Raw genomic sequence first — 14,118 nt, 5'->3', positions numbered from 1 at the left:
CACATGGGCAAGTAAATAAATGGGAAGGTGTGTCCAAACTTTTGGTCTGTACTGTATATATATACATATATCTATATCTGTCTATATATCTATCTATCTATATCTCTATAGATAGATAGATAGATAGATAGATAGATAGATAGATAGATAGATAGATAGATAGATAGATAGATAGATAGATAGATAGATAGATAGATAGATAGATAGATAGATAGATAGATAGATAGATAGATAGATAGAGTTTTTACATCTCGACATAGGGAGACCCAGACAGGTAGTAGTGCAAAGGGCCTTCCCTAAAGACCCATGGTTTTCTTCTTCTTCTTTTTATTATTATTTTTTAGCTCATTACACACCCTGGAAATCAAAAATCAGGTTTCACACAGGTTTCCTGTGTGTCCTACACCCAGCAAACCGAGCAAAAAAATAAATTAGGGATGGATAGATAGACAGATGACAAATATAGAGAGATAAAAAGAAAAAAAAGGATAAACTCAGCCTCAACAGCACACAGGCCAGTGTTCAACTTTATATTATTTAGTGCAAAGATGTCCATGTGATAACTTTTGTCTCACCGTGGTGACTGTACAAGACCTTTGGAGATGCTGGAAGGAGCCCGGCTAATTCTTGTTTGTTACTGTCAAAAGTCAGCATTCAGAGAATTGGCCTGATTTTAGAGAGACACACAAAACAGCATGTTTTTCTTGGACTGAATTACAGAGAATTTGATAGACTGCCAAGAACACAAGCAATGGGAGGAGAGGCTCAAACACAAATATTGTCAGAAGCAAGGTTCTGTGAACTAACAATGAATCTGAGAAAGGAAGAGCATCATAGGTCTGATGAATTTTCTCACAGAGTGAAGACATGAAGGTTAACTGCAACCTCCAGAGCAAGATGGAAGCAAGATTCAATAAATACATCAACAACTCACATCTTCTCATTCAATGATATTTGTTCTTTATTAATATTTGACTTAAGTGAATTAAAAGGAAGTTCTGTTTAAATTGTTTTCCTGAGCACTTGACAATTTACTGTAAATAAAAAATAACAAGATAGGAGAGCTTATTCTTTTTCAAGCTGCTTCAAAATGCAAATATTCTTAGTTAGCTGTGGTGTAATAATTTGACAAATAATAACAAGTAATTTGAAAAACGGAATTTTGAAATGATTGAGGGAGCAGTTCAAATTTGCAGGTAATGTTTTAAACATAATTGCAACAATGAGCAGAAGCATATTGTTGCATTCACTGGACCACACGCATATTAATTTGTAATTCTTTTGCTCTTGATTTTTGTGTTGATACCAATAAGAAATTCTTAGTATACCGTTTCTATTTGTCACTTTATCACTCATGTCCAGCTCCTTGTCAGGGCAAGTCAGTCTGAAGTTAGAAATCCAATTTCCCTTTAGGGGTGTGTCTAGAGTGGAGAGAAGGGGGGCATGATCACCTTTAAGCCTCTAATAGCCATCCCTATAAAAAAGATTCTGCACTTGTCTGTGGTTGTTGAAGTCCAGGAAATCATACCACTATAAAGAGACAAATGCTAAATTCAGGGTCAGTAAACTGGCTGCTGCATCTGCCCTATTCTAACAAAACGGATCTTTGGTCAAAAGGCTTTTGACATTTCAAGAATTTATTTTACAGAAATGTGGACAGCAAACATGAATTAGTTAAGAAGTCTGTAGAGTTGCATTGAAATTTCTGGCAAACGTGCATGCACTTTTTCTAGCATGCAGCATCACAGCAGTTATGTACACTTGAAACATTATCTTTAGATAACTTAACTTTTCAACTATGTGTTCATAAACTGTTTATATGTATGCATATGTGTATGTGTTGTACAATCATTGTGTGTTAAGCTTGGTATGCATTATTTTTGCAGCTAAAGCGGGAACATCATTAAACAAGACACGTTAGATAAAAGTTATATGATAAAATCTTCCTTACAGTTAAGTGGTTTTTTGATCATTTGTTTCCACATTTGTATGGTTGCCTTATTGTGCGAATTTCCAAATAAAGCTAAACTCAAGTTGAACGGTGGGCGAAGCCTAAAAGTTCACCCAAATCTGTTAAAAGTGGTCAGAAATGCATGCATTCCAAGTGCAAAAAGAAGTTTGTATATCAACCTGTGGTGTTTTGACAAAAGCATGCCTCAGAATAGTATCAAGACCTCTAGAGATTAGGTCAACCTGTCAAAAATGGCATTTGCAGATGTCAAAACACCAAATCTGTACCTCAGAAAATTTAGTGCATAAGTTACAGAGCGAAAACAATCAGAACTGCAATTTTCTTGGAAAGATCGAAGCATGAAACATGTTTATGACAAATAACACACAGACATTTCATGTATGCTTGCATTACAGTTGAAGTCATGGATCGTCTTGGTCAGGTCCTGTTTGGGTGTTTAAAGCAAGTAAACTTTGACCCGGTAATATGTTGCAGGTTCTTTCACCTTAACACATATAAGTCTAGGTCATGCTCTACTTAAAAAGGTTAAGGGTGAAGGCGTGTGCAACATTCCAAACTTGAACAGCTGTGTATGCCTTTTTCAGGCTTAAAAGTCAGAATGTATGTGAGGGCTGTATGGAGGCTTTCTGGGACAGTATGGAAACCAGTATGGATGTCAAATACCACAAAGGTTCAAACTCACTTCTTTATTGCTATATTTTGCCGTATGCTAAGCGTAACATCACTATACCGTGGATGCCTTAAGCATTGTTTAAGACTGGAAACACAGAATCAGAATTGGGATTGGAGAAATGTTATGTGTGAACACATTCTTTTGAAGATGTATTAGTTTTGTTTGTTTTTTACAAAAAAAGAGAAATTAAACTTTAGTTGAAGATCAGGAAAATGGTAAACTGTATTTGTACTCTATTTTTAAGGTGCCTCCATTGCCTCCTGCTCTCTTGATCAGTCAAAATCCTTGATAAATTTAACCTTTTTATTATTCTTGGCATTTCAAACCAATTTTTTCCCACTTACTGCCAACTCCCAAGCCAATTTTTGGAAGAATCAACAGGATCTGTTCAGTTTTATCAAAAGATTGCATCACTTATTTATCTTGTTGCTCAATGATCTGATAATTTAAAACAACAGAGAAAAAAATATTAAGATCAACAATTTTCTTTAAAATATGAATTACAATTGAACATATATTTTAAGTTGAAGTAATTGTAAGACTTTTTGCAATTTGATTTGGAGTTTTATTTTTTTTTAATTCCATGTATACTGTTGCCTTCTTTTCCCAGAACAATCAATAGACTGATGCATCACAAGTACGTGACTAGATTTTTCCATTCTACCATTCCAAAATAGGGTAAAACTGCCAGCTCCTGCCAAGCTAGCATGATGAGTGAGAGTGAACAGGCTTCTTTCTCTCTGTCACATATAAGGAGAAGCCTCTTAAGACTTACTTTCACACTTACTGGAACCTAAATGTCAGGCTTTGTCGTCCTCTGGTGCTTAAAACCTATCTTTGCAAGGCTATACGAGTCTATAAGCAAGATCTGTAAAAGAGAAAGAAAAAATAAATAAAAACAGTTTGCCTTTTGTATTTTCATAATGGTGCAATGATCATGCATTTGCATCATATTTAACAGATTATTTTTTAACCAAGTTGGAACTGACGGGTTTGTGAATCCCTGGCTCATTTGGAAATTGTTCTTCCTGTTTTCCTCTGCTGGCCATGTTAAGCAGCTCAGTCGTGCTGGTTTCTGCAGTCAATTATTTACCACCCAGATGACCAGAATTATCAAGAGCGTGAGCAAAATGACATTATAGGGCTCGTCTGTAAATACTTATGCAGTCAAGAGCCTTTACTTTCTGACAACATAATGGCTGTGGCAGGAACATCAGGAGGTCCTGTAATCCCTCTGCAACCTTCAAGCAGGTGTTTAAATGTTTGGTTAGGATTGATGAGTCCACTAATGGAAAGCAGCTGTGGCACACGCCACTTAAAATTTGTCCTGAAACTCATGTTGTGCTTTGTTTCTAAGATGCTGTCTTCCAGACGTTTACACTAATTCATTACAGTTTATAGTATGTTTATTGGTTCTACTGTAACTTTCAGTCTAGGTTTGACATCATTGTTTTTGGCTTCGATAAACAATTGTTACTTTATTACTCTGTTCTTATTTTGTAAACTTATTACAAAAGTAATATATTACTTACAGTAATCAATCTACAACAAAACAAAATTATTATTTATTTTAAACTCAAAATGCAAATTATTAGTATAGCGTAAGGCATAACTAATGCATTATGGATTAATTTGAAGTACAATAAATTTTTAAGGATAAAAAAAATCTAAGCAAAATCAGAGCTGTTTAGCCATACAGTTTAGAGCCAGATACCAGCTCGCACGAGGAAACGAAGATGTACATGGGTCTCTTTGTCAGCAAATGGATGCAGCGGAATGGAGCAGAGCAGGGGTTTTGTGGCCTCTAGGTTTTTGCATCTATGTCACTGCTACAAGCTTTTTCAAACAGCATTTTTTTGTCTGCTCCTGATTAAACATAGAAGCTAAACTGAATAATATTGAGGTGAAACAGTAATTGCTGAGCAGCTCTGCGAGAGCCATGACACCTCCTTTGTCATGAATGAACTTCTAGGTTTCCAATATACAGTTCATACTCAACATTAGGAAATACACCCTTATACAAAACCCTAATTAAAAATTTAACAGGAAAAAAATACATTTTTGGACAAAAGTCACTTTGAGACTTAATAGACATTTTTTTTAGTTTGGCTCTTCATGTGGAATCATTACTAATCAGATCATGTACTACTAGAAAAAAATGGGATGGGACTGTCTCAACATTACAATTAAACATTGATAAGACAACACATATTTAAAGCCCTTACACTCATTTGGTCTTAAATCTTTCATGATCCAGTTGTGATGGTGTTTGGAGCTGTTGGAGGGTAATTTGGTGGACGGCCTACAGGTTGGTTCAATAGCACTAAAAGGTTCATCTACTTTAATTAGTTTCTTCATAACGAAAATACTTACTCAGAAGCGCGGAACTTTGCAATACATCACCCTACACTGTTGCATAAGGGAAATTAGAAGATGGACAAAAACCAAGTACAGTAATTATCTCAGAGAGACTAGATGGATGAAGCTTCTAATTTATGATGGGGGGGCTCCCTGTGATTCTGTTCCCAGGAAACACTCCTACACAGTACACAGGATTTAGTGATGGCATTACTTGTGTTGATCATTTGATGGAGGGGCACTGATACAAAGTTGAATTTTGAAATGTTCACAGAAATTTGCAGACATTTTTATGATAAAACCTTTGAATGCATTTAATGCACTTTACTATGTTAGGCTGATGTCTTAGGTACAGTGGTGATGTCCTCTCAAGATCTGTCAGGACATTTCATTGTTTTAAAGCCTCACTTACCTTGTGATTTTATTTTTTATTGGCCTGCAGTAAGTCACGTAAGACATGTGATTGGTTGGTAGCTTGAGGTAAAGCACAGGAGCTGGCCAATAGACTACTATCCAGTGTTCTCTCAGTGTGGACACAGATCCTCAGGGAACTTGTATATAAAGCCTTGTACTGTGAGAGAGCCCAGCAGATACAGTGAGTTTTAATCGTCACCTTCAAAGAATCAACTATTCTAAAAGTGAGTATTTATGAAGAATTGTCTCTTTGGATTTGTCTTTACAATAATTTGATTTTGGAGGAATTATTCAGTCGGATACTTTGCTGTGAGTTACGTTGTGCAGTAACTTAGTTTTCTAAATAAAGAAAAAGCTGCCTTTACAATACTTTGTAATCAAAAGTGGACTTTGGTTAATCCTGCTAATGGACAGAGCTACTGGAATAAGTGCTGACACAGCACCCAGCATCACGACATAACTAATAACTGCTCTAATTGTGTGTGCAACCTCTGTGGCTTACAGACAATAATTTATACATGCATAAAGTGGGGATCATTACGGTGATATGTGTTTAAAAAGGAGCTTGAATTGGACTTTTGTTATGTTTTATTAAATATATTTATATTTATTTATATATATGTTTTTTTTACAGGGAATCATGACCATGCTGAAACTCTGGACTCTTCTTCTTGCCAACGCACTGCTTCTTTGTCAGATGTACATATCAGAGGCAGCTCCATCCAGGTCAGAGCTTGAGCGCTTTAGGTCAAATAAAGTAGATATTTGTCTTTTAGAAAATAGCATCCCCAAAAATGTGTACCTTCTTATTTTTTCACAAATCTCCTTATATTTTGTCTTTTTTACCAAGGAGAGCGATCCACTAATACTGAGGTTTTTTTCAGAACTAGCAAAGAGTTTGTTACAGATGGAGTCCCACTACTGAACAATGAAGCTGAAACATTGTTCAGAGCAATTAAAGACTACATAGAGATGACTTCAGAGGAAGCAGCTAAGGAAGAAGCTGAAGAGGAGAGGTATGGCTTTACTCTCATCTGATATCCCCCTGATTTATATAATGATTACATTTTTGTGCAAAAGTTCAATAGCAAAGACTTTAATGTATATTAACCAATAAGATGTATAGGAGCATTTAATAAAAAAATCATAACCTGGCATGCATGACATGCAGTTATTCATTTCTTCACTCCATCAAAGCATTCATTTAGTCTTACTTGATCAACGAGCCTGCATGAAAGTTGACTTGAGTTTGCATGAGTTAAACAGCACTAAAGCTTGTTATGTTGCTGAGCATGTGACAGAGAAACGAGGCATTTCTGCAAATGCATGACAATTCTCCAACATGCCAACAACTGAAACTAGCTGCATGTTATCCCATCGCGAGCCCATTTTCTGCATGTTTGTCTCCATCTCCAACAGCTTGGATAGACCCCTGTCAAAGCGCTGCACTGGCCTAAGCACGTGTGTGTTGGGCAGACTTTCGCAGGACATTCACAAACTGCAAACCTACCCTCGAACTGATGTGGGAGCAGGGACGCCTGGAAAGAAGAGAAGTCTATTTGAGCAATTTGAAAATTACAGCAAGTCAAACATTGGAAACTATCACTTTTAACCAGTCCCCTCTCTATGTCTCACTGCTTCCTCATTACTCATCCAGCTCTGCTCCGATACAAGAATACATGTACCGTAGTTCCTGCTGTGAACAGCTTTAACCAATACTCGAAATGTTTTCACTGTACTTTCACATTTGAGCTTTAGAAACCTGTACAACATAATAAAAAAGTTAGAAAGATAAGTCAGATTGGCAGTTATTTTCCTTCTTCCTGTTTCCATCAAGTTTTAACTTTAAGATATTTTAATAACAAATGTTAGAATTAAAGAATTAAACCAAAGGCACGTATATTCCAAATCTAAATACAATTGCTTGAACACATCTCAGTTAACTTTTATAGCTTTAGTATATTTGTTTCAGGCAATTCTACTTGTAATCAGATGTGCTTGATATAATTTTATCACAGGAACTGTGCTTTATTTACTCCCATTTTCTGTACTCTCACAAGTACTGCAACAACACAAAAGAGGGCATGCAACACAGCCACCTGTGTGACCCACCGCTTGGCTGACTTTTTGAGTCGGTCAGGTGGGTTGGGACACAGCAACTTTGTTCCCACAAATGTTGGAGCCCAAGCATTTGGCAGAAAGAAGCGGCATGGCGTGGTGTGAGAAGGGCAGATACATGGTATGTTATTACTCATTAGTCCGTTGAGGGCTTTGGACTTTTATTTCAAATATGTTTTAAATCTTTTTAAAAATTACACAAAAATGCTACATTTAGGTTGAGCAAAACAGAAAAACATGTAATATGTATATGCTGTAATTGAAATATTTCATATTGTTAAAAGCAACAAGGATGGTTTCATATACCGGTAATTTATTATTTGTTTTTTAGAAGATTCATTTATTATCCACTTACTTACATAGAACGAAACTGAAATTTGAAAGGTTTACCACATCATTTGTTTGGTCCGCCCCTTTTACTTGACTTAAATCCTCCAAAATTAACTTTATTGACATTTTTTTTTATATTAAAGTTCTACAGTTGGTCTGGTACAAAGTCTGGGCAGAAAACAGAGTAAAAGAGCAGCTAATATCAAGGACAGATGCGTGAAGTCCTCAAAAAGTTCTGTGTACAGCTCAAAATCATCAAAAAAACGTTACAGGAACATTTTTATTCTAAGAAATTAAATATAAGATGGCATTTGCGCATGCATTTGGCATTAAATCAAAATTTTGAGAGAAATTTTAGTAAAACAGAAAACACAAGAGTTAGTTTCTCACCATATACGAGGCATTTGTTGATTAGGTAGTCTCTGTCTTCTTGTTGCATTGACCAGGGATAACACAAAGGTAATGAATTCTGTTTTTCTCATCTTTTTGCTTTTTCAGGAAACTCTTCCTCATCTGGAGTGACAAAGAATTTTCATCCACTTACTATCTTAAACTTTAGAAATGTTTTTTCAATTGCGTTCTTCAGTGGAAATTGCTTTTTGACAACTGAACACCTGCAGGGCTTTCAGAGCTCGGATGCAAAGATGGTGAGAGATTTCCCCTTTGACCCGAGGCTGCGGTGCAGAGAGTAAATCTGGAAGCCTTCTTCTGTAAATCTGTGCTACCACAACATCTAATCACTGTGGCTGTCTCTCGTCATAAATATATATAGCTGAACTTGTCATTAAGATGAAAACTGAGGCTTTGCTCATGATTGTGATATTAAATGTGATCTAGGAGCAGGAATAAACTGTATTTTCACTACATTAAACTGTCTGGTCTTGCTGTTTTGAATCTATAACATGGACCGATTACAACATAAACTAGTTTATAATGTGTGCAACTGATTTTTGCCTGCTGTTAAATGTGAACATGATAAATGCGATGGAAGTAAAATCCAAACATGTTTATGCAGACTTAAAACACATTTTTGTCTGTAGCGTCAATTTTTCTTTTGGTTCTTCTTTTTCCTGGATGGGAGCCAAACTCTGAAAAGAGCACTCATTTTTCAGGTCCCGGGGTGACATACCCCTCATCATGCCAACAAGAGTTTATATTGTCCCTGTCCTACATCAAGAAAGCATTGAGAGCAAGAGCTTAAGAAGAATCTAAAGGTTCCATTCCTGCCATATTTAGCTGTCACAAAAGCAAACAAGTTGTTTAGGTTTTGAAAACTAAATGGTTTCTTCTTTTTTTTGGTTATATGGACACTGGATTGCATATAAACTGCACAGTGGAGTGGTCAGTGCTCTCCCCTCATGGCAAGAAGGCCATGGTTCAAACCCCGGTTGGGTGGAGTTTGCATGTTTCTCCCCGTGGATGCGTGAGCTTTCTCTGGACACTCTTCCTTCTGTAGTCAAAAAAACATCCTCCATAAGTTAATGACTCTGAATTGCTAGGTGTGTATGTGAGTTAGTGAATATGAGGCTCTGCAAAAGACTGGCGGCCGGCTCAGAGTGTACCCCACCTTCAGCCAACAGTTGATGGAGTGGCCTCAGAAGCTCTGTGACCCCAAAATGGATTCAGTGGGTTCAGAAGATAGATTTATGCGTTACATAGTGCAAAAATGTAGTTACTATTCTCTTGGCTGTAAGGTGGTGCAGTGGTCAACGCCATTGCCTCACAGCGAGAAAGCCCCTGGGACCTTTCTGTGTGTGCCTTTCTCCTCATGCATGTGCAACTTTCTCCGGGCACTTCCTCCCACAGTCCAAAAACATGTTTCATATGTTGACTGATAACTCTAAAATGTCCCTAGGTGTGACTGTGAGTGTGTGTGTTTGGGTGTGTGATTGTGTGGCCCTGCAACAGACTGATGACTTGTCCAGGTTGTACTCTGCCTTCTCCCGTCAGTGGCAAGATTAGGCTCTGGTGGCCAGAGTACCCAAAAGGGAAATAGTGGGCTACAAAAACGGATAGATAAAGGGGGTAAAGGGGGTAAAAGGTAGCCATTCTAGTGACAGAAAAAATTCTGGGTGATGACAGAAAAATTCTGGCTGGAGAAGTGGTACCACTGCTGCCTTTTTAATGGACAGACATGTGATACGGACAACTGTTAAAACGATTTTGGACACAAAAGAGAAGATGGTGAACCCCAGTGTAAAGTGGTAAGCCAGAGAGTCTGAAGTTTTGTATCTTGCATTGAAGACCGGTAACACACACTCAAAATATTTTTAACATTTTTATTTTATTTTATCTCAGACATACCATGTGGTTATAGTTCTGTAGCTCCATGTCAGTGTTTGATGTTCCACTCGTCTTTTGGATGGACCACCAATATCTTTACGTCTGCAGACTGCACTGTAAGTATAGCAAACCAGTGAATCCATGCTGTTTCGTTTGTTAGTTGGGTCGTTTGTTAGCCCTCGGCCCTTGGAAAAGCCCTTCTTCAGCCCTACTTTTATTTCTTTTACCCAGCTGTAAGCATCTCTATTTTTCCCCCTACAATTTGCATAAAGCTTTTATTTTGAAATCTCCATGCCAAAGAAAACTAAATGTATTGCAGTGCTGAATAATAAATTGTACCACATACATGTAGTTTGTCATACATCTCATTGCCAAATGCGTAATTCTTGCCTCATAATACAGTATCAATATGATAATCATGTTTAATGTTCCTCTATTTTTAATATACTTAAGGACTTACCCCTCAGCCTGCTTTATTTTAGTCTCAAACCCTTCTCAACCACGGAGAAAAGGCAAGATGGTCATCATCTCCTGTTCTCACACTTTCTGTTTTTATAGACTTTTTGTGATTATTGAATTAGATAAAACTTTTGTTTTCATTCTTGACCATTATAATTATTCTATTGTAGCAACGGCTGTATGAAGATAATTCTCATAAGGACAGCTATTCCTAGAAGCTTTCTGCAGCAGGCCTAACAGCCCCCTTGAGTGTACTTCTCTTGAGCTCTTGTGTAACAGACCCTAAGTTTCAAGGCTGGCAGTTTTCCCTAATTGACATGGTTGAACACATATTTGTCATATTCTAGCATCTCCTTTGGGAGACTAAGTTCCTTAACTTTGTATACTAACAACAAAAGCACACATTAACATATAGGCTGACCTGGAGGGGTTTAAGAGGTTGAGTGATACTGTACTGTCTAGGGTAGAGGCCTTATAGAACCTAGATAGGTTTTTTCTCTTTCTCCTCCATGATCAATTTACAAACGGTTGGCACTTCTGAGCCAAAATTAATCCCTGATCGGTCAAAGTTCGACCCGGTTTAACTATCAATCTGCGTTCAATGGATGCATGTTTTGTATTTAGAGCCCGAAAAAGGTTGTAGAAACTTGCTTAACTACGAATGAGGATGAGCGTTTTGAACACAGAAGCCAGAAATGTACATTTAGATGTATTTACATGGACTTTTCATTAAAAGTGTCTGCTTGAACATGTGTTGCCAAGGGCGTTGTAAACATACCTTTACATGACAATCAGGTAATAAGAGACAAATTCAAATTGAGAATGGTTCACAAGATTTTCATGACAAAAAAAGTTAAATTGATTGACATCTACAGTGCCCCATTAGAGCCAGGGCTGGGGTTGTAGTTTCCAAAGGTCCCAATCAGCTCCAGTCCAAGAAATCTCCAAGGTATCATCATCTTGTTGGCCCAACATCCACAGGATGGGAACCTGAGCAAGGGACCTGAGCAAGGGATTTGCCAAAAGGATGTACACAGGATGTACACAGAAGGTAGCCATTGGAGTGTCACCTTGCTAAGAGGGAAGGAGTGCAAAGTCTTTGGACTCTGAATCCCCAATTCTTTGTGAAGGGCAGGACTTGCCATTACTCAGCTAATTACTTGCCACTGGAGATAAAAGAACAGATCATACTGATTTTTTATAAGAAAAACTACCTTATCAAAACAAATCAGTTTAATCCATCATGGCAAAATACAAAATCTTTATCAGTTTTTCAATAGAAAGTTCTTTTCTAAACGTTTTAAACTCACTGACATGACTGAAAGTGATAATCCAAACTTTTTCTGACCTGGTTGGATGAAGACAGAGTAAAGGGCCATAGTCACAGCCTCAGTTAAACACACTGACTGTAGGTAGAACAGTCAATCTGGACTTTTTCAACTGATTTGAGTCATTTAGGAAGGTGAAATTGTGTACCTCTACCCACTGATATTTTATTGCTATAATAAAAAGTATTGTTGGAGAAGGCAGGCAAAAACTGTTTTGGGTGAAGTTTGTTCATGAAGGTGGGATCATTGAACATAAACTGTTCCACTTCTATGTAATTTCCCCCTGACAATACATGTCTAAAGCAGAGGATTGGAGGGTTTCTTGGATGTGAGTAACCATGTGTAAACTAAACAAGGCTAGCAAGGGACATGGGGCTTGTGTTCGGGTTGGTTAGAGCTGTTGAGATATCAAGTCTCTGGAGTGTCTGGGGGCGAGCATCTGCCATTGATGTCTCCTCACCATCTGGATGACAAAGTGGGAGTGAGCTACACTGTGTATCTGTTGTCACACAAACTTTTGTGCGTATCAGTTTGTTGTTGGTTACATAACTCTATGGAAGATATTTAAGCATTTAATGTTTGGCATCCATCACTTTGAATGGCAGCATTATCCTGACAGAGAAGGCCCCCTAAGAAGGTTTGGTTAGAATTCAGTTCTTCAAACTCACTTTGTTATGACCATTCAATGACATTAAAGGCCTTTCGGTGGCTTTTTAGACTTAATTTTTTTTTAGCTCTCCAAGTACAGTGGGCTAAGTCCATTTTGGTAGCTTCATGTTTCTCTTTTTATCGAATTTTGAATGTTTTTAAAAAATTTAGTAGTTGAAGTGTTTATTAATCTAGTTTGCTGTTGTGTTACGCTAATAAGGAATTTGCATACATTGGTGAAGCTGCAGTGCTGCTCTGCTCTGTTGCATGGTATAGGATAGTTTTAAGCTCATCAGCACAGGTTTAAAAGAGAATGATGTCATAAAGGACCTAGACCCAACAGGCACCCCCTGCCTTTTGAGTTATTTAAAGCTCCTCAGGAAGAGCTGTTTTCTTCCTTTGTTTGTCATGATTTTTAAGTGGTTTTAGACTCTTAACAAAACCACATTTTTTTGACATCCAGCCAAAAGAATGATTTTATTGTTTGTACTACCACCTTTAGATTACAACAACGACACAGACAAACAAAAAAATGCAAGTTCTTTATTTAGTCATGAGTTGGGGCTGCATGGTGGTGTAGTAACTAGCACTCTTGCCAAACAGAGTTGGTTTGAATCCCAGGAAGGTCCTTTCTGTTGTAAAGTCTGTGTGTTCTCTTGTACATGCATGTTTTCTCCAGGCACTCCGGCTTCCCCCAACAGTTCAAAAACATCCTTAATAGAATAATTGGTGTGAAAGTGAGTGATTATGTGGCCCTGTGGCAATCTGGTGACCTGTCCAGGGTGTACCCCACCAGTCATGTGCACTCATAGGGTCATAGGGGTGCTTGAGCCTATGGAGAACTGAAGAGACAAAGTAACAGTAAAGCAACTTGAATCTGAGAGTTCTGGTATAAGTAGTGGACATCCATTGATTTAACGAGCTTAAATATGGTTCATAGTTTAGAAAAATGCTCTATATTAGTCAAGGAGCCACTGTTTACTTTTGCCAAACGTCTGAACATGGCACATTAATTCAACATAGAGCAGATCGTGCAGGGACAGAAAGCTGGGTACTAAGTTCAAACTAAAATGGGGTATTTCAAAATAAACAAACAATATTTATGACGAGTTCACAGCTTCTTCACTACGGGTCTGACAATTAATACGTTTAACATAATATTTTCTGATTAGAAATATCTTCTTTAACTTACTATCAGTGTGTATGGCAGTGTCAGTTGATCTCCTGATTTGGCAAAATGTTGCTAGCGGAGCTCCGTTTAATTTTTCAAAGATCTTTAGCTCTGGACCCTATTTTGTTTCTTTTAGGCCAGTCAGGGAGGTTGCCTGTGTTACCTGGACAGATGAGGTTGCTCCAAAAACGTTTACAACTGGCTAGTTCAATGGATACACGTGCAACCTCCAGCCGTTAAACATGGTATAGAGAGACTTTTCCCATGTTTTTCCAATGGAACGTCTCAGTGGCCTGTTAAAAGGTTGCCAACATTTTCTACAAGATGTGGCAGCCTTATCTGGATCACCTTCCTTGAGAAATAG

The 14,118-nt window shown here is 37.6% G+C and overlaps 1 protein-coding gene across 1 annotated transcript; it reads left to right on the top strand.

Annotated features, from left to right (window-relative positions):
* Nucleotides 1-6,050: 6,050 nt before the first annotated feature.
* calca (calcitonin/calcitonin-related polypeptide, alpha) lies at nucleotides 6,051-7,689 on the top strand. The gene is made up of 3 exons (NM_001104924.1): nucleotides 6,051-6,143; nucleotides 6,302-6,433; nucleotides 7,478-7,689. Exons 1-3 carry the CDS (start codon nucleotides 6,058-6,060, stop codon nucleotides 7,638-7,640), a joined length of 381 nt encoding a protein of 126 aa, NP_001098394.1. The 5' UTR covers nucleotides 6,051-6,057; the 3' UTR covers nucleotides 7,641-7,689.
* The last annotated feature ends 6,429 nt before the right edge of the window (nucleotides 7,690-14,118 follow it).

The sequence above is a fragment of the Oryzias latipes genome, chromosome 3 (genome assembly GCF_053564925.1).
Source record: "Oryzias latipes strain Hd-rR chromosome 3, Olatipes_Hd-rR_3.1".
Classification (NCBI taxonomy): domain Eukaryota; kingdom Metazoa; phylum Chordata; class Actinopteri; order Beloniformes; family Adrianichthyidae; genus Oryzias; species Oryzias latipes.
The sequence above is the reverse complement of the archived record's forward strand: the minus strand, read 5'-3'. Positions and strand labels throughout refer to the sequence as shown.